Here is a 24,297-nt window from a genome sequence, read left to right on the forward strand (position 1 = left end):
CCAGCTTTTCTCAACACTCAGCCCACCCCCTGTCCCCTCCCTGACATCCTAGTCAGTGTGTGCCGAGGGAATGCAAACAAAACCCAATTAGGAAGGTAAATCTATTTGGAAATGCACACATATAAACAAATGTAGGCCAAAGGCAAATTTAAATGATTTCTCAGAATTGTCTGTGGTTATTATCCATGACCCTGTGCTGGCCCAATTCTTGCAGATAATCAGGTTATAGTTGATATTGGTTCTGCATTTCTACTTTAGAACAGAGGGAAAAGACAGGAGGATGCTGTGAGCACGGCTTAGGAGAAAACAAAGTCGTGGTGAGCTGAAGACACAAGACAAAAGGGTGGTATTTTTCTTAGCTGAATTCTATGTTGAATTGACCTTTAGACCACCCCTGGACAAGTTCAATTTGCTCTCTCTTTAGGTTGTTCAGGATTGGGCTGTGGGTGGTAGGTAGGATTTGTGAGACCAGAGAAGTTTGCCATTCACATCAGATGCCACCACTTCCCCAGTCCCCAGGGAACAGTTCTGGGTCATAGCTTTTGCTACCACATAGGCATCTGTCCCAGAAATTTGGGTTGCAGGAGAAAGTGATCCTTCCTCTTCAGAGCAGAGGCGCTGGGAGTTTGGAGAGGTGGAAGCTTAGAGGTGGAATCTTTGCAAAATTTATGTCAGGGCTCTGACTTGGAATTGTATGTTCAGTCTGGACCATTCGGAACCCCTCTATCTCATTCAACATTGCAGAGTGCAGGGCACAAAACAGGCCCTCCAGTGAATGAGTGGATGAGCACATGAAACCGCTGGCTGCAAACAGTCAAGTTTGTTCCTGCCCTTTTGTCATTTGCCTACACTTTCCAATGACCCACTGCACTCCCATTTAGAGGTGACTTACTGAGCCACGTACCTGCAGTTAGATAACTGTGATAGAAGTACGTTAGATGGGCATCTGTTTGGTGTCAGTCATGACAAAAGTTTTTATGTCTCTGGAAGTATTGGGTCATCCCCTGGTGACCTGTGCCTTTGACCTGGTCTAAAATTCCCATCATTATTATCACTTAGGGGTCAGATAGCAAAGTTAAAGAATTGGATTTCTTTAGGAAGTCACAGAAAAATGTAATATGTGCTTATTTAGAACATCATAGATAATGTTGGTATTTTACTTAAGACCTTTACCCCTCTCCCAAGTTAGCTGGTTGAGTCCTTTGTTAATGAGTATATGAGATACAAGGCAAGTCCTTTAAAACCAAGAGTCAGTGGGAGGAAAGATCAGAGCACACGTAACCCCTCAAGGATTTCAGCTCAAAGACTGATTGGAACTTTTGCCTCTACCTATTTATTTATTTAAAATAGTTTTTATTTTTGAGAGAGGGAGAGAGAGCCCAAGAGCATGAGCAGGAGAGGGGCAGAGGAAGAGGGAGAAAGAGAATCTTGAGCAGGCTCCACACCCAGCCTGAAGCCTGACGCTGGGCTCAGTCTTATGTGAGATCATGATCTGAGCTGAGATCAAGAGTCAGACACTTAACCCCTGGGACCACCCAGGCACCCCTTGCCTCTGCCTATTTAGACAGAAGAACCTGCTTTCCAGTTTCATCCAGGCTCTGCACCATCACCAGCTGGAAATTGAAATCCTTTGTAAGTAGCATTCAGTCTTCTAGGCTGCCAGATATGATGGATGCATCTAAAGACTAATCTTGGGGTCATCTCTGTAATCTTAGCTCATCCCAGGAGCAGCAGCTCTCTGTGATGCAAGCACTGAAGGTACTTTGAGGGGCATGGTACACTTTGAGGGGCAAAAAGTTCCATTTGTCCCCAAGGAAGATCGGGCATGGATATGGTCCAAGAGAAGTGATAACTCCCATCTGCCTCTTCTTCTGAGGCTAGTACTTTGCTACCAGATAAAGTTTCCTGAAATGCTGCTGTTGCGTCACAGTCCTGCTCAGCGATGCTGTCTGTTGTCCATCGGCTCGAACTCCCACTCTTATTCTGCCACCAATTTCACTTCTTTGCCTCACTTGAGATAGAGCTGCAGGTAGAGGAAGAAGCAGGCTAAAAGTCATGTGGGACCCATTTAACGGGCTTGCAAGAAAGCACAACAAGCATGTTGGGTAAACATATATGACAGTTTTTCAATAATGATTCACAATATATGCAATTTATTTATTAAAATTGGGATGGTAGGAGAGGCTATTCAGCTGGGATTAGGAAAACTTGAATATGAAGCCAGTTCTTCTATATTACTATTATAAATCCTTAGGTAATTTGGTTTTCTTCTGGTGTCTCAATTTCCCCAAAGGTATTTAGCCTACTGGATTGTTAAGGTGATCAGATTAGAGGATTGTGCAAGAGTCCTTTCAGATATTAAATTTTAAATTCAAAGCACTTTCAAGTACAAAATCTCATTTAGTGAATAAAAATTAGAGATTGCATTCTTTTTTTTAAATTTTTTTTAACGTTTATTTATTTTTTGAGACAGAGCATGAACGGGGAAGGGTCAGAGAGAGGGAGACACAGAATCTGAAACAGGCTCCAGGCTCTGGGCTGTCAGCACAGAGCCCGACGCAGGGCTCGAACTCACAGACCGCGAGATCATGACCTGAGCCGAAGTCGGCCACTTAACCGACTGAGCCACCCAGGCGCCCTGAGATTGCATTAATTCTTAAGTATAGTGTTGTTTTGGTGGGGAGGGGTGTACTTAATAAAATGAGAATGTAATAAAAAAGTATTCGGTCTTCCCAGTATGCCTATGGCTTCCAGTCACTCTGCTATTCCTGAAGGCTATGGAAATCAGACCATGGGAGAGTTGTCCTGAACCCTCTGTAGCCAGAGTCAGCCTGAGGAGAACCTGGAGCCTCACCCAGGTATCACCCTGGGCTGGTACTTCCTTTTTTTTTTTTTTTTTTAAGTTTATTCATTTATTTTGAGAGAGAGAGAGACAGAGACAACGCGAGTGGGGGAGGGGCAGCAAGAGAGGGAGAGAAAGAATCCCAAGCAGGCTCCATGGTCAGTGCAAAGCCCAACACGGGGCTCAATCTCACGAACTGTGAGATCATGACCTGAGCTGAAATGAAGAGTTGAATGCTTAACGGACTGAGCTACCCAGGCACCCCTGGCACTTCCTTTCTCTTGAGAGAGAAGTCAAGAACAGTGTTGCCCTTGGTTACATTTTAGGGAAGGGATGCTAAGGGGGTGCACTCATTAAAATGTATAGGGACAAAGTAACCCAGTCGGTTGTAAAGTGTATGCGGGGTGGGAGGGGGTGTGTTTTGGGGGGTCAGGTTGGGGTGAGTGGTTACACCTGCTTCCTTCCATTTTCCAGGGCAAATGGCTTCAGCTGCTGCCCAGCAACAGCCGGCTAATCAAAGCCTTTGAGAGTGGCTTTGAAAATGTGTCAGCCAATAGCCATACAGGACCGGCCTAACAGCTGAAGGACACCCCCTCCCCTTCGCTGGAGCAGAGAATGGGGAAGGAGCAGATGGAAACCCTTCTCCCCTTGGCTGGCTCTCAGGGCACATTGTTATGCATTCAGGACTCAGAAGCTGAGACAGAGGCACACTCTTTACACACTTCTGCCCTTGGCCCAGAGCTCCGGAAGGAGTCTCGCAAATCCCTCTGTGGTCCTCTTCACTGGGTGTGAGGTGCAGGATCTTATGCAGTGCAGGCACCCTAGAAGGGTTTGCTCTCTATTAAATTTGCCTTCTCGTGTGGCATTAATCAAACAGCTGAACCATGCCGGCACTGCCGGAGCACAGCATTCATTATGGTCCCCGAGGGATCCCTTTCTCTAGATTTCAGACCCCTGGCTCCTGGAATAGAGATATCCGTTCTGCCGGGAAGTCCCCAAGTCTGAAGCGTGTTGCAGCCCACTCAGGAGACTTTTCTTCCCTGCATCCTCATTGCAATCCCCGTGGTTCCTGGAGTCCCTTCGGATTCCTTAAGTCCCCACGGCAATGAAGCTGACTTTTGGGAGCCACTGCACAGGGAGAAGAGCCTCCAACAAGGATGTGTATGGGAGTTTTCCGGACACAGCCATATGGCGTGCGTCTAGCCTCTTTTGTAAAATATTTTCCACGTTCCCTGTGGCAAGCGTCAGTTTCCAGAGGCTGAGGTTAGGGAAGTTCTCAGGCCTGCTTCCTTTGTCCTCCTGCCATTGAGGGCTGGGTGTCCAAGCTAATCTTTGTTCCCTGGGAGGTGTCTGGAGAAGTTGTCTGTCTGCAGAAGCCCCCATCCTCCCTCCACTCCTCTACCCCCACACACCCAGCGAACTCCTCTGGTGTTTCCCATACCAGGCTTTGCAGACAGAAACACCCACTCAGCAGGGGTGCCTGTGTGGCTCAGCTCATTAAGCGTCGCACTCTTGATTTTGACTCAGGTCATGATCTCATGGTGGTGGGATCAAGCCCCGCATCAGGTTCTAAGCTGACAGCACAGAACCTGCTTGGGATTCTCTCTCTTCCTCTCTCTCTTCCTCTACCCCCCCCCCCAATAAATACATAAATATTAAAAAAAAAAGAAACACCCACTCAGCCATAGCTCCCCTTTCAATATCTTTTACATCAGATGAAATAGATGAAATGAATGAGGGCCTGTCTCTGTCATGATATGAAAAACCCTCTGCCCCAGAGGTGGAGGAGCTCAGGATGATGGAAGTATAGCAGGAGGAGAAGGTGCTTTTTTTAAATTGACTTTTTACTTTCAATTCCAATATAGTTAACATACAACATTGTATTAGTGCCAGATGTACACTACGGTGATTCAACAATTCTCGACATTACTCAGTGCTCATCACGGTACGTGTTCTCTTGTCCTCATCACCTATTTCACCCATCCCCCCACCCTCCTCCCCTCTAGTGACCACAGTTTGTTCTCTATAGTTAACAGTCTGTTTCTTGGTTTGTCTCTCTCTCTTTTTTTCCTTTGTTTATTTATTTTGTTTCTTAAATTCCACATATGAGTGGTATCTGTCTTTCTCTGACTAACTTAATCCCCCTAGCATTGTACTCTCTGGATCCATCCATGTTGTTGCAAATGGTAAGATTTCATTTTTCATGGCTGAACAATATTCCCATCGTATATATACCACATCTTCTTTATCCATTCATCTATCATTCAGTACCTGGGCTACTTCCATAATTTTGGTATTATTAAAAAAACTGCAATAAACATGGGATATTTTTGTAATCTTCATATACATACCTAGTAGTGTGATTACTGGATCATAGGGTAGTTCTTTTCTTAATTTTTTGAGGATCCTCCGTACTGACTTCCACAGTAGCTGCACCAGTTTGCATTCCCACCAATAGTGCATGAGAGTTCTTTTTTCTCCACAACCTTGCCAATATTTGTGTTTTTTTGTGTTTTTGGTTTTAGCCATTTTCACAGGTGTGAGGTGATATCTCATTATAGGTTTGATTTATATTTCCCTGATGATGAGTGATATTGAGAATCTTTTCATGTATCTGTTGGCCATCTTAATGTCTTTGGAGAAATGTGTGTTCATGTCTTGTCCCCATTTGTGTTAATCCTTATTTATTTTGAGAGCGCGCGAGAGAGAGAGATGGATAGGGAGAGTGGGGGAAGGGGCAGAGAGAGAGAATCCCAAGCTGGCTGCATTCTATCAGTCAGCGCAGAGCCTGACTCGGGGCTCAATCCCACAAACTGTGAGATTATGACTTGAGCCAAAACCTAGAGTTGGACGCTTAACCGACTGAGCCACCCAGGCGCCCCATCTTGTGCCCACTTTTAATTGGGTTATTTGTTTTGGGGGTGTTGAGTTGTATACATTTTTAAAATATATTTTAGATACTCTTTATCTGATATGTCATTTGCAACAAAGGAGAGGCTGCCTTTAATATGAGAGGATGAATCAGGATGCCTGAGTCCTAGCTCCCTGTATGCAATAACCCATCTTCTGTGTGTAACTTTTTGCAGGATTATAAAAAACAGTCTAACCCAAATAAATACTTGATGTTTCTCTGGGTGCTTTTTTTTTTTTTCTTGCAGACATACAGTAAATCTCTGAGCACTTACATGGACGTGGTGACATATGGAACTACGCGTTCATTACAGAGATGTGTGCACACAGTTGCTAATTCCTCTTGTTCCAGTCTCCTCAGGAAATTCTGTGTTTATGAGGTAAGACTTATTTCAGAGTCAAACAAAATCATGATAAGCATCTGACTCCAGCTGGGACCACTCTACCCTTTTCTTATTCAGGACTGGTGAAATTTTCAACACTGAAAGAGGGTTTTGCTCGGCAGCAAATTCACCTTCACCTAGATAAGATTGCTGATGTTGTTTTTTCATCCACAAAAAGGAAAAGTCCTGGGGAAAGGTTTATGTGACTTTAATCTTAGAGGGGAAATAATTCTGCATCAGGGAAAGATGTAAGTTTCTTCTAGGGCTTTATGGAATTCTTTTTTGGCTTTCCAGAGAGAAGGGATTATTTTTCTTCAAGGAAATTTCAAGTATTAATAATAAATGACCTTATTGAGTGCTTCTATGTGGCAGACATTTCTGTAAGTGTACAGGTATCAACTTATTTATGATCCCTGTTTTACAGATATGAAAACTGAGGCACAGCAGGATTGAATCATTTGCCTAAAGTCACACAGCTTTTAAGTGGTGGAGTCAGGATTCAAACCTAGACAGTTTGGTTCCAGAACCTGCCCTCTTAAGTCTTATGGTTCCAGAACCTGCCCTCTTAAGTCCTATGATGAATACAATAAAACAAAAATCTAAACAAAGAAATAAACCATACAATGACCCAGATGGTGTCAGCTCCTTATCAAAGGCTGTCAACTAGTTTGTTGAATTTTCATGGCTTTGGCTTCTTCCTTCTCCCTGATTTTATATTGTTCACCATTCTAGCAGAGGGTAGCAGGGGAAGGGAGAAACAGAGGAACTCAAAATCCTTCACTTTACATGATCATCAGCCATTCTAGTAACTGTCAAGTGAGGAAAGTGATTATTTGTGTCCTCCTTCCTAGTATTGCCTCTGGTTCCCTGAATTGGAGACATTATTAATGCATTAAAGATTTTGGAAATCCTACCCTTTCTCATGGCCTTTCTTTTCTTCTACTTCAATTTGAATCATTTTAATAAGCACTCGCCTGGCCTTTGGCAATGAAGAGTTGTGGCCCACTACATTTTCCCAATTACAAGATTCCATCAAATGAAAGATGAGTTATGTTTTTAATACAGCGTTATTTTTTGAGGGGCATTGATGCGGATCGGGGTCACCAACCTTACCACACTATAAGTATATGCTGATTGTAAAACATCTTGGCCACAGAAATGTTAAAATGTGAGAAAAAAATGTGTCTTAGAATTGAGAAAATGTAGTATTTTATTTCCATCTTTCAACAAGGAATAAGCCTTGTTAAGGTAGCATTTTATAAGGGTTCTTCATACATGGTCTGCCCTCTCTGGGTATCAGAATTTTGATTACAGTTGTCAGCTGGAGTTCAGCCTGGTTCAGATATCTATTTTTAACAATAGCTGAAGGGTTGCTCTTTTTCAAGACAAGAGAAGGATTACTTAAGAATAAGGGAATGACTCATAGAAGGGTCAGAGCTTCTTTCTTGTTAGGAAGGAGCTGTCTTCAGTGGCTGCCCCCTAATGGGCTGGAAATTGCGTGAAGATTCCTACCTACGGCAGAAGGATTGAAAACCTCAAGGGAAGTGAGCCAGGTTTGAGATCCACCAGGGCAAGTGAAGAGATTCAAACTCTAGCAGTCAATTCAGACCTAAGGGTTTAGAATAACAGACTAGATTTGGAGCCAACAGTGGTTGAAAAACAAAAGATGGGCTTCTTAGGTCATCGTTGAGAATGGCCTTGGGATGTCTATGAGTTATCTTCAGGACTAGCTGGTGGATTCTTAAATTAGATGGACTTTGACGAAGGGACAAGAAGCAGAGTAGAGAGAATGAAAGCTAGACAAAAAACCAAGATTGTTTTGTTCATGGGAGTATTCCTAGCAATGGTAGGTAGCCTTAGCACAGTGCCTGGCCCATAAGAGGCATTAAATAAACATATGTTGCTTAAGTTAATAAATAAATCGTCTCTCTTGTAGAAGTTCATTTGTTCATTCATCTTTTCATCAAATTTTATATTGAGCACCATATATTTATATAGATGCTCTTAAGTGGGTAGATGTAGGTGCTTGATTCTATGGAAGTTTTGAAATTCCACATCTATGAGACACAGGATATATACAAGCAGTTTACTAAACACTTATCTTAAGCTTGCGCACATGTACATTGGACTGTAGTGTGTTCTGCTATTTATGTCCCATCTCTCATATCTAAAGACTCGATGTAGACTGGGAAATGTCTCTTCAGTTCAGGCAGGAACTCTCTTATTCTTTCATTTGCTTCTGCAGTGTCCGTTGACCAGTTCTGTGTACTGGGCCATTCATGTTAGATACTAGTGTCAGAGGCGATGCTTTCTTACATGCCTGTTTAAGAGTGACTGTAGGCAGTGTGCAGTTTCTCAAAATTCAGAATTGGTTTGCAGAGTCCCCTCAGTAGGATTCCTGAGCTCCATTAGCTGCACAATTCTGAGTGTGCTGAAATGGAAGAAGATTGTTTTCCCTCAAAGTGTTCTGGGAAAATGTGAGTTGGCAGCTTTTTGTTACAATACGTCCATTTTCATGGTGCTGAAAATTTATCTCACTTATATCTGCTGCAGTGGTGGGAGGTCAGTACTTGCTCTAGTGTCAGCTTCCAGGTCGGTCTGAAGAAAGACTAACCTCTTTAGCAGAAGTTGTGAATGCTAAGATATCCCCTAGCTGTTCCACCAAGTAATTGTTTTGTACATGCAATGTTGTAGGCCAGTGGTTCCCAAATCAAGTTCATCTATTGGTGCCAAAGATAAAGTCATCACTGGTCACAGAAAAATGGAAGAAAAAATAACACAATGCAGTGTGTGTGTGTGTGTGTGTGTGTGTGTATGCGCACACACACACACGTATGTACACATATGCACACATACATGTGCATATGAATGTGTACGTGTTTAAATATTTATATTAATTTTATGTACCTAAATGTGGGTGCAGGGTTGCTAGCTGTACTTTCATGGGAGGAATTATCCTTTATTCTGAGATTATGTCCTTTGTATGTTTTTGGCATCAAAATTATCTTTATTTTAAGGTGCTTGGGTGGCTCAATTGGTTAAGCATCTGACTTCAGATCAGGTCATGATCTCACAGTTTGTGAGTTTGAGCCCCACATCAGGCTCTGTGCTGACAGCTCAGAGCCTGGAGCCTGCTTCAGATTCTGTGTCTGCCTGTCTCTCTGCCTCTCCCCTGTTCACACTCTGTCTCTCTCTCTCTCAAAAATAAACATTAAAAATTTATCTTTATTGTATAAAATTATGGCAATGGTAGATAACTCTTTTTAATGTTCTTATTTGGAAAAATAAAAGTTTGATGACCCTGTGGTTGCCATTTGGGAATTTTATAAATTTAACTGGGCCATGATGTATAGGTCTGGAAATCACTGAAATGCTACACGAGGCACTGTGAAGGGTAAAAAGGAATGACTCTTTGCTCTCCAAGAGTAAGCAATTCCTGTAGGAAAATTAGACACTTAGGCAAAATAGCCTGCACGAAGTTAACTTTCAAAGCTGTGTTTGATAAGTGGATTGTGCCATTATAGGTGGGTAGATGAACATACCTATTATATACAAGAACAGTTTAACGACCCTGAAAAAATATTTACCATCCTGAGACAAAGAAAGGTTGTCCAAGGTTTCAGAAGAAACAAACACAACTTGACTTTCTCATAAAGCCTGGGTTTCATTGATTTACCTATGTCAGTTTTGCTCTTTAATGTCAGAAATAAAGTTGGGCAGTTACGATGAAAATGGTGTTCAGGGAGTGGAGCTAGAAGTACCCAGAATGGGCTTCAAAATCTGGGCTACTCAATGATGTATCTGAGCTTTTGCTGTGTAACAAAACATTCTAAAACTTCTTGACTTAAAACAACAAACATATATTAAGGTCCTAATGATGTAGGTTATTTGGACAATCCTGATTGGGTTGGCTTTGCTAATGTTGTTCATGTGTCCAGAGTCAGCTGGTGGATTGACTATTGCCTGGGTTATCTAGTATGAGCTCACTCACAAGTCTGGCAGTTGACTGGTTGTCGATTGGTACCATAGTGGTGACTAGATCACATGTTTCTATTCATCCAGTAAGCTTGTGGAGATTTCCTCACATCTCCACAGAGGCTGCAGGAGCTGGGCACTGATAAATATTTGAAACACCTATGCCTGTACCCTGGGAATTTAATCTTAGGTAAGAAAGAAAGCTCCATTTCATCTTTGATTTTTTGAGCACATGGGATGAGGTGAGGAAAGCAAAGTGAAACAAGATATAGTTTCTGCCTTCATGGAGTTTATAGTCTAATGGGAATACACAGATGAGAAACCAGATAATGAAACACACATGCACGGGTAAGTATAGGATGTTATGAGGAATCAAGGGGGACATTGATCCTGACTGGGTAGATGGGATATCCATTAGTAGTCTAGGCTGCTTACATATAAACTCATTAATGTTCATAACATCCCTATAAGGCAGGTGCTATGGGTATCCCTGTTTTACAGAAAAAAGAAAAGTTGGATCACAGAAAGGTTAAGTGATGTGCTTGAGGTCACAAAACTGGTAAGTGGCAGAATTGGAATTTGTGTACAGAGTACCTGTTCTTAGCTTGCCACAATCCATGTTCTTGACCATTTCCATTTGCTGCCTATGGAAATGGGGATAGGGGAGAAGTGGGTATAATTGAAGGATCATTCAGACTTCCTACAGAATAACTTGGTTCCGAGCTGAATTCCTGGATAGGTATAAGTTCTATTCTCTGTAAATAGCCTTTGGATACTTGCAAGTTTCAATCTCTGTGAGTGATGCTCATGTGTGTGTTTGCACATGAACACACGCAGGCCTGTGCCCACATGCACCCACGTATAGAGAGGATTGAACTCTAACAGATAGATATATAAATTGGTCCATATGGTAGGTTTCAGCTTTCTTTGTTCCTTTAATTAACTGTATCTATCTGTCCATTCATCTATTCTATTTTCTTTCTATTTGGAATCTCCTTCCTACCCTGGGACTGGGTTATTTGGATTTTCTTCCTGTTTTTGTTTCCTTTTTTTTTTTTTCTTCAGGTTGTCAGGTTCTGCTTTCTCATTGCCAGAGGTTCCCTTCTGCTGACAAAGGAGGTGGCCCCCTCCCTCCTTTCCTTCTCTTAAACCTTAAGCATTGACTAGGTTCCCTATGACAGGTGATACTATATGAGAGAGCAAAGGAAGCCTTCCTCAACAATGGCTGATCAATCAGAGAAACACAGCCACTTTTGCTGGAAGTAGAATATGCCTGAAAAAGGGAGAGGGGCTAACAAATCATTTAAGACTGAGCTCAGACATTCATTTATGGGATGTGTGTGTGTGTGAATGCATATGTGTGTGTGCGTGTATGTGTGAGAGTGATATACTCTAAGGGAGATATTTAGAACTTACACTTCAGTGAAAGGCAGAGGTTTGTTTTGTTTTAAAGTTTATTTATTTATTTTGCACACGTGAGAGTGCATAAGTGGGGGAAAGGACAGAAAGAGAGAGAGAGAGAGAGATTGAGAGACAGAGAGAGAATCCCAAGCAGGCTCTGAGCTATCAGTGCAGAGCCTGATGTGGGGCTCAAACTCATGAACCACAAGACCATGACCTGAGCAGAAATCAAGAGCCAGATGCTTAAGCAACTGAGCCACCCAGATGTCCAAAAGCAGAGGTTATCTAATTTCTGATTTTGGTTCTTCAACTGTTTCTGTACATCTACATTATGCAAGAAATGTGCTAACTACAACCAAGGACAGCCTCTGTATATTATTTTCTGCTGTCGTCATAACAAATGATCACAAACTATATCCCAATGGTCTTGTAGCCAGGAAATCTGACATGGGCCTCACTGGGATAAAAACCAAGGTGTTGACAGGGCTGCGTTCCTTTCTGGAGGCTCTAAGGAAGGACCTGTTTCCTCACTCATTTGGGTTTTTTAGCTGCATTCAGTTCCTTGCAGTTGTAGGACTGAGGTCCCCTAGCAAACTGATTGTAGGTCCATTCTCAACTCCTTCCCACCCTCTCCTGTTCTGAACACCCCCCCTTAGTCCCTCACATCAGATCAAGCCCTGCCAATCCAGCCTTCCCAAATCTCTGTACTTTGTTCTTTCCTCTCAGGTGCACTGTTTCATTTTGGTTCTCATCCTCTCGCCTAGGGATTTACAACATAACCTTGATTGGATTCCCTCTCTCCCAGTCCCTCATCACTCAAATGTGTCTTCTCAAAGCACAGGTCTGATCATGAAAATGACACTCTTTTATTTAAAGCTTTTTTTTTCCTATCTGGTCACAATGTGCCCCTTAAATCACATCCTCCATGGTGGCCTCCTATCCCGCTTCACTTTCTGCTCCAAACACACCAGGCACCTTTAGACTCTGCCTTTGCCCAGGCTGTTCCTCTGCCTTGAGTTCTCCCCCATTGAACTCAAGCTTGTCAAAATCCACAGGTCATCTTCAAAGTGCAGGTCAGATGAGGCCTCCTCTGGGAGGACGTATGTGATTTGTCAGGTGGCTGTCCCCTCCCTCAGTGTTGAGGTGGCACTGAGTCTTGAGCTTACTTATGTCCATGCATTGGAGTCACTTATTTAAATCTGTCTTCCTTCTGGACCCTGTGAGACAGAACTAGGTTGTCTTAGTCATCTTTGCATCCCCCCAACACACAGTAGGCTCCGATGACGGCTGGCTGAATTGACCTGATCTTGTTGAATTGGTGTGATGTTTTTACGCAGCAGTGAGATGGTGACTGTGGCCATCTGTAGAGGCAGTGTGCTGACCATCCGCCATACCCGAGGGGTCATCTGGGGCAGTGCTTGGCAGGACTCTGGAGACAGACCTGAAGAAGAGCACTAGCTTGCACCAGGGATGGACAAGTCCCTGGAAATTTGCAGCATCCCGTCCCCTCCCTCCGGAGAAGGCCCTTATTTGAGATCTCTCTTCCCCTCATTAGCTGAGCTTGCTGAGTGTTCCCCAGCTGCAGCTTCCTTTGGTCCTTCTCCGGCTTCCACTGTTTGTTTATTTTCTTTCCTGTCAGCCTCTTCCTCTGCTGTGGTTGTAAATAGAGCTGATGACTGTCAGCTCCGGGGCCTGTGCAGTGAACCTGCCCCATGTCAGTGGCAGGTCAGGTAGACTCTAGCATCAGATGCTGCGGGTTAGCCCTCAGGCTAAGAAGCTTCTCCAGGCACTGGCCCAAGCTGCCCAGCAGATTTTGCTCTTGACCATCCAAATGGAACTTTACAGACAGAAGCGTCATGTGACATGCTCCATCCCCTCTGGATGGGTGCTCCCTTTTGCTCCTGTTCTTGCCACGGCAACCTCCTGGTCACAGGTTGGGCAGGTGGCAGAGGGGCACTCAGACTTGCCTGCAGTGTAGAGTGATGTGTGACACCAAACGTTTCGTGCATTATAGTCTTTCTTGCCAGCTTTTCCCTTCTCTTTGAGAAAGTTGGAGCTGTGCTTGGTCTAAAGTGTCTAGCTATTCCAAATTCCTAAGGCAGAGTGGCCTTGCCAGTTGGTCATGGAAGGAGATGGAGACAACCTTGACAGCAGGCTAGGAATATGGTGCTTCATCTTTCCCCCCACACCACCTAGTCAAGTGATGTTTCCAGCCTGGTCCGTCTTTGAGCCAAGGCAGTGCCTCCTCTCTCCCCCATGCCAGTTACCCGAGTTCACCTCCTTCCCCTCTGTGCAACTCAGGGGATCTCCTCCCTCCTCCCTCCTCCCCCTCCTTCTGCCACCCCCCTGCTCTCTGCCTCTCCCTGAATTCTCCAGAGCAGCCGGCCCCTCAGTGATGAGCTGTCAGCGGGAGAGCCACACAACACAGGCAGTGGCATCCTGCTTCAGTCTTCAGTCCTCCCCCAACTCGGCGTGGCAGTGCGCATCATCTGTCAGAGTGCCCCTCTCCCTCCCTCCGCCTCCCCACCCCCTTCCCTTGCCGCCAGCTCTTTCCCCGTTCATGAGATGCAAAGCCCTGGCGGGCGGGTGAGCAGAGCGGAGCGGGAGCAGGAGCCGCACGTTGCAGCAGCTCTGCCAGGGGCGCAGAGGTGAGGTGGGCCGTGTCCCTCTGCCACCCTCTCCCATGTACCAGGAGGTGGCTGACTCTGTCACTCAGGGCCTCACCGAGCCATGCCCAGCTGGGGCTGGGGCCAGCCACACCTTCCTGGCGGCACTGCCCACCGCCAGACAGGTAAGAGAGAGCAGCTCCTTCCAGAAGGGCCTGGATGGATCTCTGGACTGGCCAACCCCGGCCACAAGTCTTGCTGAGAAGGGCAGGGCACCGCAGGGCAGAAAAGGCACTGCCCTCCTGTCAGTCCTTGTTCATTCTGTCACAGAGCTTTGCAGAGGGGGGCAAGCCTGTCACCCTTGCCCGGAGCGAGAGTGCAGGAATATGCCCATTCTTCCCACTTAGTGGGCGCCAAGCTGCAAATGTCCTTTTTTTGTGTTCTTTTTTTCTCCCCAGTCCTAACTCCTCATACCCCCTGAAACCTGTTTCCTGGTCCCAAGAGATGCCATTTCTTCGCTCAGATCCCTTGTTGGGCGGAGGCGGGGGGGGGGGTTGATATCAGGACTGTGGCACTGCCTCTTTTCGCTCCATTCATGTCTTTTCTGCTGCTGTTTTAAGTGGGTCGTCTGCACAGCAGTCTGACTGCCCACAGCATCTGTTTTGTTTCGTCCAAGTGCAGGTCCCGGTGTTGCTGGTGACTAACACTGGTGACACATTCCAGTGCAGGATTCACAATCACAATGAGTCGGAGGCAGATGAAGGTACATTGGAGGCCACCAGTTTTTTCTGTTGTTATCTTTCCCCCCAGCTTTGTTGAGGTGGAATTAACAAATAAAACTGTGATATGTTTAAAATGTCCAATGTGATGATCTGGTAGATACATGGCGAAAGGATTCCCACCATTGAGGTAACTAACATCCATCGGCAGGTTACTGATTTCTTTCTTTTATTAATTAAATTTGTTTTATTATTATATACATTGCTGGAATAACATCATAATTAAAATTTTGCTCACATTCTGGATTGTTTGCTTGAACATATTCTTAAAACTAGACTTGCTGGGACAAGGTTTTTTGTTTTTGTTTTTATTTTAACTGAGATATAATTGCCATGTACCATTATATTAGTTTCAGGTGTACAACACAATGATTTGGTTTGTGTATGTATTGCAAAGTGATTGCCACAATAAATGTAGTTAGTATCCATCATCATACATAGCTACTGGGTTTTTGTTTTGTTTTTTTGTGTGTGTGTGTTTTTTTTTTCCTGGCAGGTCACCAATTGCTAAGCAGTGAATTGAGGGCATAGTTGCCACTTATAGGAGGTGATGAGTCCCTGGCATCAGCTAAATGGGTGCTTCTCAGGGCTGTCTCGGTAGTGACTTTTGGGAGGTGTGGAGGAGGAGAGTGGTTTTTCTGTTTCTGTGTTAGAGCCACTCAGTGTCAATCCACTGTTTCACACACATCCTGAAAATCTGGCTTTCAGGTCCTTCTAAGTCCTGATCTTGGGGTGCTTTCAAAGTAACGAAATAAGAAGGAAAACCTGCTGCATCCTGCAGTGTGGGTTGTTTTTTGGATTATTTGTTCCTACAGATTTGGAAAACTTCAGGGTTTTCTTGGAAGATGGAGGAGGTGCTGGAAAGTGGGGGAATGAGATAGCTGTGATCCTGAGATCATATAAGTGTTTGGGAAAAGCTCAGAGCTGTAAACATGCAATGTGATATTATGCTATCGATGGCTGTTATTTTGGGAGTGATAGCCCCATGAGCACTGAATCAATCCCGTAAACTAGTTTTTGTTAACCATTTGCTCTCTTCTCAGTCCTTAGAGTAGGTTTCCTAGAGAAGGTCCGTGGGCCTGGGGTGAACAGGGCTGTTAGAGTATGTAGACAGCCCCGTAGTCCACCGTGTCCAGGCGTCACTAAGCCACCCCTGGGGACCGGCTCCGTTAGTCACTTAAAAAAAAAAATTCACCCAGTGCCTAATACACAAAGAATTGCAAAACTTTCTCATAATATGTGTCTGGTTGGATTAAGTCTGATACTGAAGCCAAGGTCTTTCTTTCATGGGTCAGTTAACTCTGACCTGAAGATCATGGTTCCTTAGCTACGATAGCCGTTTCACAAATGCCAGGTACTCCTAGGGGAGTGAGTGAGAGTGTGGATGGATGGCTGAGCAAATCCCATCATAGTTCCATTAACAAAAGCCTCCAAACGTGGATCTCAGTGATGAAGATCTGTTCACGCTGATATGTTGTATAGAGTAGGGAAAGCCCTGGTGGTCCTGGGTTCAAGTCTCCCTAGGGCCATTAATGGAATTACCATGGGCCCTTCACTCAGGGCTACTGAACAACTTTGCTTCTGTAGTCTGTAAAATGGGCACAATAATCAGCACCCAGCTTACTTCCAAAGGTTTTTGTGAGATCTACTAGAAGGAATAATGGTAGCTCCCAGCTACCAAGATGTGCCAGACACCTTTGCTAGGTAATTTCCCTACATGATGCTGTTTAATCCTCTCGACTTCCCAGAGCATATTGAGGCTAGGAGGTTAAGAACTGATCAAATTCAGCCAGAGAAGTGAAAGCAATTTGTAGGTTGTGATTGTGCCACATAAATGTAAGCTTTGTTTTGTGTGATGGCTTCATGGCTTAGACTTTTTGTGCTGCCCATCCTATCCCAGACTGTTTTGTGCTCTTTTATTTCCTCTTGGTCCACACATCTACACCTCCAGAGATGCTAGAAGTGCTCCTTTGCTCCCCATCTGCGCCTCAGGGATTAGGATGTTTTTCACTGGCCAGGAAGCTTCAGCCTTCTCATCGGGTCCTTTGCTAGTGTGCTGTGTATGGAATTTCCAAAAGGCTTCTGATTTTTCAACAAAAGGTCCTCGAAGGAAGAGGGCCTCTTCCGACCAGGCCTTGTCTCTCAAGGAAAAGTGTTAGAATCTGCTTGGCATCTTTGTGGATCAGAGTGCACTCACACAGCCCTGGGGCCTCCTCCTGCCCCCAGCGCGGACATTAATGTGCGCCCAGCACAGGCTCAAAAGCAAGTTGCCTCCTTTCCCTGAGGGCTCTGTGAAGGTAGGAGCAGATCCCAGTGGGAGAGCTGTCCCTGGAGGAGGCCGGGGCTCCACTCCACTGATTTCTACCACTGTTGCTGCACCAGAGCCCGCCCCTGGTCTGATGGCTATGAGGAGTTTCCTTTTTGCGTGACTCTAAGTGGCTGGCCAGAATGGAGCTGGTGAAAGCCATTGGCTGAAGTCATTGAAAATGGAGGATTAGAAACAGCTTGTTTTATATTCAGAGGAGGGGAGAGGGCCGAAGCTGCCTTCTGCCCACAGCTGTAGACCCTGATGGCAAATGGTAGAGCTTTTGTTACTGCCTAAGGAGGGGAAGAGATTGATAGCCAGCGCCCTGGCACCACAAGATAGGAGGAGAGAGACACATTTCAGTTGTGGCAGTCCCTCGTGCTTACATCACAGCCCCAGGGCTTTGAAAACTAGGTCCTGCTGCTGCTCTCTCTCTGGCCTGCTGCCCCTTCCTCTGCAGCCTCCATCCCCACACCCATTTGGTGTTGGGCCTCTGCTCTGTGACTGACACCGCCAGTGTGACTTCATGTTTTCATGAGACTGAATAATGTACAATCCATGTTTGCTTATATATCCCACTGAATTCTTACAGTAAAACAGGAGGTTGGCATTGCCTTAGTAATTCTGATTTCATAGATAAGAAAGCAAGGTCTTCAGCCAAGATGACCCAGCAATGAATGGGCAGAGTTGGAACGTGAACCCTTGTCCCCAGATCCTGGAGCCTGTACCATTTCTATGACTCTGTACATGGTCTCACTCACTTGTCTGCTGGCTGGTTCAGCAAATGTTTATTGAGCATCTTCTTGGTGCCAGGCACTGTACGTGGTGTTGGAGATGTAGAGATGGCAAATACAGCTTTCACTTACATAATGTGCACAGGTAATGTACTCTGCCTGGTACATTGTTTGGCACACAGGAAATGCCTCAATGTTAGTTGAATAAATGGATGAATGAATGAATGAATGAATGAATACACTTTCCTGCCCTTGATGAACCTAAGAGTCTGATTAGTAGAAGAGAGTTGCAGGCACCAGATCAGGCCATGTTCTGATACACAGAAGCATGTCTGGGAGCACATGGTAGGGCACTTATGGAATCTGGGTGTGCAGGGGAGGCTGCTTGGAGGAAGTGGTCCTGAAGTGCAATTTGAAGGATGAGAAGGCATGAACGAGGCCCAGAGATGTGGAGCCTGTGGTATGCGCTCAAGACTGTGAACCACATGGAGGCATTGGAGCATGAAAAACAAACCAGGGGAGTGGTGGGTGGCCCTCGAGGCAGGTGGGACCCAGCTCTTGGGGAGCTCATGTGTTAGGATGTTTAACTTTATCCATAGGCCAGGGGGCTTATAGGTTGTGAGGAGAAGTGAATGTAGTCATATTTGTGATTTAAACTGGTTACTATGGCTGCAAAATGGAGCTGAAGTTAAGGGGGTAGGTTGATCACAGATACCAAAGACAACGAGGACAAGAACCAGGGATGAACAAGTGGGACATGTAGCAGGGCAGTACTAGTAAGGATGGAGAGGAGGGGACAGATGTGAAAATGATGAGGGAGATTTGACCAGTAAGATCTGGTAATTGGTTGACTATAGGAGATAAGAGAAAAGGGAGTAGTGTCTAATTACTTCCTTATTTCTGGCTTGAGTTACTCAGTGGTTGGTGGTGTCAGAAACTGAGACCAGGAATTCCAGAGGAAGATTTGTATGTGTATGTAAGGTGATGGGGGTGGGGTGGGGGATAAAATGGGTCAGGAGAAGAAGGGGCTATGATATGGTTAATTATTAGACATATTTTTATTTGTTGTGCCTGTGGGATACCTGACGGGTATGTTCAGCAACCCATGGGCTGTAAAGAATCTATATGATTGGAAGAGCGACCAGAATTAGAGGAAAATATTCAGAAGTGGTCAGTATACCCAGTGTAGTTGGGACTACAGGCGAGGATGAGATTGCCCAAGGAGCATTTAAAGAGAGAAGAGCAGGAAACCAAGAGGGCAGGAGAATGTCAGCATTATGGAGTGGGCAGAGGAGGAGCCAGCAAAGGAGACCAAGGAGGTCGAGGGGGTGGAGGTGCCAAAACTAAATCACCACCATAGCAAATGCACCCAGAGGTCCATGAAGACAAGGACCATGGACCACTGAACCTCACAATATGGAAGTTGCTCTTTCAAGGGAGCGGTAGGGATGGAAACCAAACTGCAAAGGATGGAGGAAGGGATAGGAAGTGGGGAAACAGGAAATTCTTTCAGGGAGCTTTGCTGACAAAAGGAGGAACCTCCCACCCCAGGGGAGAATATTTTTGTAATGAAAGAGTATTTTTATTTATAAGTATAGAATAACATGGGAAAAGGAAAGAATAAAGGTACAGGGTTGATAAAGCAGGGCAGATGGGAAGGAGGGGCTCAGGGCCACAGGAGGAAGGATTTACCTTGAGTAGACACATCCATGAATGGTGGGAAGGAAGGAAAGTTGTGTGTAAGTGTGGCTAGAATCGCAGGGGATGAGACAGGGAAAGGGCTTGAGATACTTCATATCTGAGGCCTCAATTATCTTGGTGAACCAGGAGATCAGGGTAGGGGTGTGTGAAGGATTGTGTGTGTTGCATGAGCCCTCTCTTTGCCTCCACTGTGAACTCCCACCCTTCAGCTGCCTTCATGGAAGCCAGCTGGCCAATGGGAAGCTAGTTTGTAAAAGCCAAGTTCACTGTTTGAGGCTGAGGTCACAATAGGAATGAAGAAGGGTTGGGGAGGTAAGCACACAGGTCGTCATTTGTATCCTGATCCAAGACTTACTTACCGTCCTGGATTCTGGTTGTGGAGATGGGCAGCTCAGCAGTGGGAAGAAAGGATATGGCGGGATTCCACCCCAGGAGCTCTGGGCTGGAGTTCTGACCATGCCTTACGAAATGTGACCTTGGGCAAAGTCTTTAAAGTTTACTTTCTGTAGGTGATAACAAAGACTCATACCCCCTCGAAACCTCTATGAATTTTGGCAACTGCTCCATAGAAGTCAAATAAAAGGTTTTTCTGAAAATGGATTTATTCGTGGGAAAGAAAACTTACAATACAGGAAATCAATTCCTATTCAAATTGCCTCTTTCTGTATTTCAGTTTTCTTGCACTAATAGTTTACACTTCATAGGCTTATTTTACTGAAGCATATATTGTCAGTGGTCACACTATTTAAAACAGTTTTATGCACAATTTTAAATATACACAAGAGAATAGAACAGGGAACACCTGTGTATAACCTCCCAGCTTCAACACCCTGCACTCCCATCCACCCTAAATGATTTTGAAGCAATTCCCAGATAACATATTATTTCAACTCTAAATATTTCAGAATGTATCTCTGTATAATAAGTTGCTTAAGAAAAAAAAACCCTCAATATCACATTAATATCAATATCTAATCAGTGCTTAAATTTCTTGTAATATTTTATGGTTTTAAATTTGAATCAGGGTCCAAAATAAACTCCACATATTGCATTTGGTTGATAGATAGATAGATATGTGTGTGTGTGTGTGTGTGTGTGGACACACGCACACACACACACACATCTAACACTGGTGACCATTGTTGGAGAAACAGTCCTATAATTCCTAAAATCCCTATAACATTTCATTTTGTGTCATTTTGCCCCGTGTTGGTGTACCATTTAATTTTAGGAGGCCTAAGGAACAATTGCATTAGACTCCAAAGTTTCTGAAGTTTAATTTTAAAATTCCTTCTAGATACACTTAAAAGGAGAAGCATAACAATAGTGAATAAAGAAAAGAGGACAGAAAAGGCTCAGTGAGTGGTAAGGAGACACATGAGAGCTCAAGAGGAACAAAAGAGAATGAAAAAGGTACCAGAGACACATGTAACCCCCTATCCACCAAGACGCTTGAAAAGCCTCACAAACGTGTTTCATACATTTTTGTGTCACCTCGGTTAGCAGGTAGTACACATGAATATTTTAATAACAACGTTGTATTCATTTAGGGCATTTTCCCGAACAGTGTATCAAATAGTGGGCAGATGTCATCCAAGTAATCCCCTATGTGAAGTAGGGAAGTAGTAGGAATCCTAATTCCCATTTTACAGATGACGAAACAGACGAGACGGCTAATGATCGTGGCTCACATTACACACTCATTTGCCGTTTGCCGTTTGCCAAGCATTGCTCGAGCCACTCGGTTAATCCATGTAACAATCCTCTAATAAGCCTACAGCTTTGGTACTGTTATCTTCATTCTACCTGTGATGAAAACGACTCAGGAGGAGTAACGTGCCCATAGTCACAGATCTGGAAAATTACAGAGTAGGGATTGAAACTCAGGCCTGTCCAACCCACTTTTCTTTTTTCCAGGTCAGTATACTCCCCACTAAATCAATTTTTTTTAAAAAATCGATTTTTTTAAAAAGACGTATATACTTACTTGCTGGCAAAATTCTATTTCAATATTTTTATTTATTTTTGAGAGAGAGTGTGTGAAGTGGGGAGGGACAGAGAGAGAGGGAGACACAGAATCCAAAGCAGGCTCCAGGCTCCAAGCTGTCAGCACAGAGCCCGACTCGAGGCTCAAACTCACGAACTGTGCGATCATGATCTGAGCCGAAGTCGGATGCTTAACTGACTGAGCCACCCAGGCACCCCTGGCAAAATTCTATTTAAAGAGAAGTCCAGAGTATCACCAAGTATAATACAGATTTTCCTTGACTTATGATGGGGTTATGTCCTGATAAACTCATCATAAGTTGAAAATATCCTAAGTCAAAAATGCATTTGATACATCTAACCTACCGAACTTCATAGCTTAGCCTGGGCTACCTTAAACATGCTCCGAACACTTACTTTAGCTACAGTTGGGCAAAATCATCCAACACAAAGCCCATTTTATAATCAAGTGTCGAACATCTCATGTAATGTATTGAGTACTGCACTGAAAGTGAAACACGGGATGGTTGTAAGCATACAGGTTGGTTGTAAGGGTATTAGTTGTTGACTCTTGTGATCTCGCAGCTGCCGCTGTGCAGGATCATGAGCAAGCATCCTACCACGTATCACCAGCCTGAGAAAAAGAGCAGAATGCAAAACACGAAGTCTGGTCTCCACTTAATGTGTGTCCCTTTCTCACCACAGCAAAGTCACACAGTCATAAGGGGAACAATCTCAGGTGGACCCATCATAAGTCGGGGACCATCTGTGGTAGGGCATACAGTGGACTAGAATTTGCAAGGCATCTTCCTTCCCACATCCTTTTTATAGGATCCTTTATAGGATCCTTTTCTTTCTTATAGCCACTCTGAAAAATAAACAGGACAGTTCATTTGTGTTTTATGGGAGAAGAAATCAAAATTCAAAGCTCTGTTGATTAAATAAACACACGGGGCATTTGGCAATAAACCTCCTCCTCTACTACCATGGCTTTTAAAAAATATTATATTGCAGACAGTAATTCCCTTTATCTTCATGATGTTAGTGACCACATAGCTAGTTAGGGTAGTGAGTGTCATGGAGCTAGTTGACGCAGAGTTAGGACCAGAGGTCTTTTCTTCTCATTCCAGATCCTGTGCTCGTTCAGGTCTCTGTGCAAACCTCATGTGCCCACACCTTTGACTGCTGACTTCTTTCCGCATCCCCTCTGATATTCCTCGTGAGAAGTTGAGCAGACTTATTACAAATTAAATATATGGATGCTTGAACTGATGAGCAGGAAATGAGGCTGCTAATACTCAGAGGGATGAAATCGAGACGTATTTTTTTTTTTAAGTAGAATTTTGGGCCGAGTGGCCTCTTTCTGTCCTTCCCTTCCCTGTGTCCTTCCAGTCTCCATGGAAACCCCAAATCAATGCAGCATATGTTGATTCATGTTTCTGCTGTTACTAGGAAGCTACAGAGTGGAAATTGCTTTTAAAAGATTTGTGGAAGAGCTTTAGCATGCTGACCAGAATTCAAATCTAATATCTGAATGACTGTTTCATTAAAAGCTTTTAATGTGGCACTGTCTTAGGTGGTATGTTGATTAAATAAACACACAGGGGGCATTTGGCAGTAAACCTCCTCCTCTACTAACATGGCTTTTAAAAATATTATATTGCAGACTGTAATTCCCTTTATCTTCAATTTAATTACATTTTTGTGGCCTGTGTGACAATGCCAGGTGCTCCTTTTGCTCTTGATTAATTCCACCCTGCTCTGACTGCACTGTTGGGAACAATAGTTTGCAAATACCCATGCTGCTGCCCCTGAGCGTCATTAGCGTTAGGCTGACTGCAGTCTTGACCCTGAGACTGTGGTAGTCCAAAGTGTTTGCGCCATAAGGAATCCTCGGTGATTTTTCAGAATTTTTTTTTATGAGCTCAAAATCAAATCCAGCTGACATTTATTAAACACCTGCTTCAGACGAGGCAATGAGAATTGATAGCAAGGGGAGTAAGTCAGAGAGTCTGTCTTTGTGGAACACGTAGTCATTTGGGAGGATCGGAAAACATAAATCACAAGGATAAACTATAGACTGTGATGGGTGCTGTCAGAGTCACACGGCAATGTGGTGGTGTTGGGATGGAGGGATTCCTTTTCTGATTGAGGGTGTTCTGAAAAAGCTTTGGAAAGGAGAATTTTTATTTTGGAGGTATTGGGTTGAGAGAAGGAACGGGGAATTAAGAAGGTAGATCCAGGGTGTGGGGGGAACATTCTGGGCAGAGGAGGCAGCAGAGAAATCAGGCACATGTGTGTGCACAATGGGATACAAGACGGGATAGGCAAATGGGACCAAATTGTCAGGATGTCAGGTAGGACACATGGCCACAATGAAGCCCATCGAAAATGACTATAGAGACGATTCACTTTATGGTACCTGTTCAGTGGGTCACTCTGGTGGTAGTGTAGTGCGCCATGAGGTTTATGGGGGGTGGGGGGAGGCATCGAAATGGGGGCAGGAAGATCAGCTACTTAGGAGGGAGTGGAAGAGGAATGCACCAAGCTGGGTGCCCAATGACCTCTGAACGGCAGTGTCAATGAATGAGAGGGGATAAAGTTAAGAAATAGTTCAGAAATGTAATGAGAAGTTTTAAAAATCAGTTCAACGGGGCAAGAGAAAAAGAAGCCAG

The 24,297-nt window shown here is 44.3% G+C and overlaps 1 protein-coding gene across 4 annotated transcripts in view; it reads left to right on the forward strand.

The window, feature by feature from the left end:
* Positions 1–24,297, forward strand: part of RGS8 (regulator of G protein signaling 8) — a 57,442-nt gene that overhangs the window by 4,359 nt on the left and 28,786 nt on the right. The window contains exons 1-2 of one of the 4 annotated variants that reach the window (XM_042976563.1): positions 2,808–2,858; positions 6,001–6,132. In XM_042976563.1, the coding sequence (XP_042832497.1) occupies positions 6,028–6,132 (105 nt within the window). In that variant the 5' untranslated portion in view covers positions 2,808–2,858; positions 6,001–6,027. Of the gene's footprint in view, positions 1–2,807; positions 2,859–6,000; positions 6,133–18,563; positions 18,765–20,933; positions 21,050–24,297 lie in introns of those variants that run through there. The other 3 variants (XM_042976560.1, XM_042976562.1, XM_042976561.1) reach the window with 3 other exon arrangements.

Source organism: Panthera tigris, chromosome F3, assembly GCF_018350195.1.
Source record: "Panthera tigris isolate Pti1 chromosome F3, P.tigris_Pti1_mat1.1, whole genome shotgun sequence".
Classification (NCBI taxonomy): domain Eukaryota; kingdom Metazoa; phylum Chordata; class Mammalia; order Carnivora; family Felidae; genus Panthera; species Panthera tigris.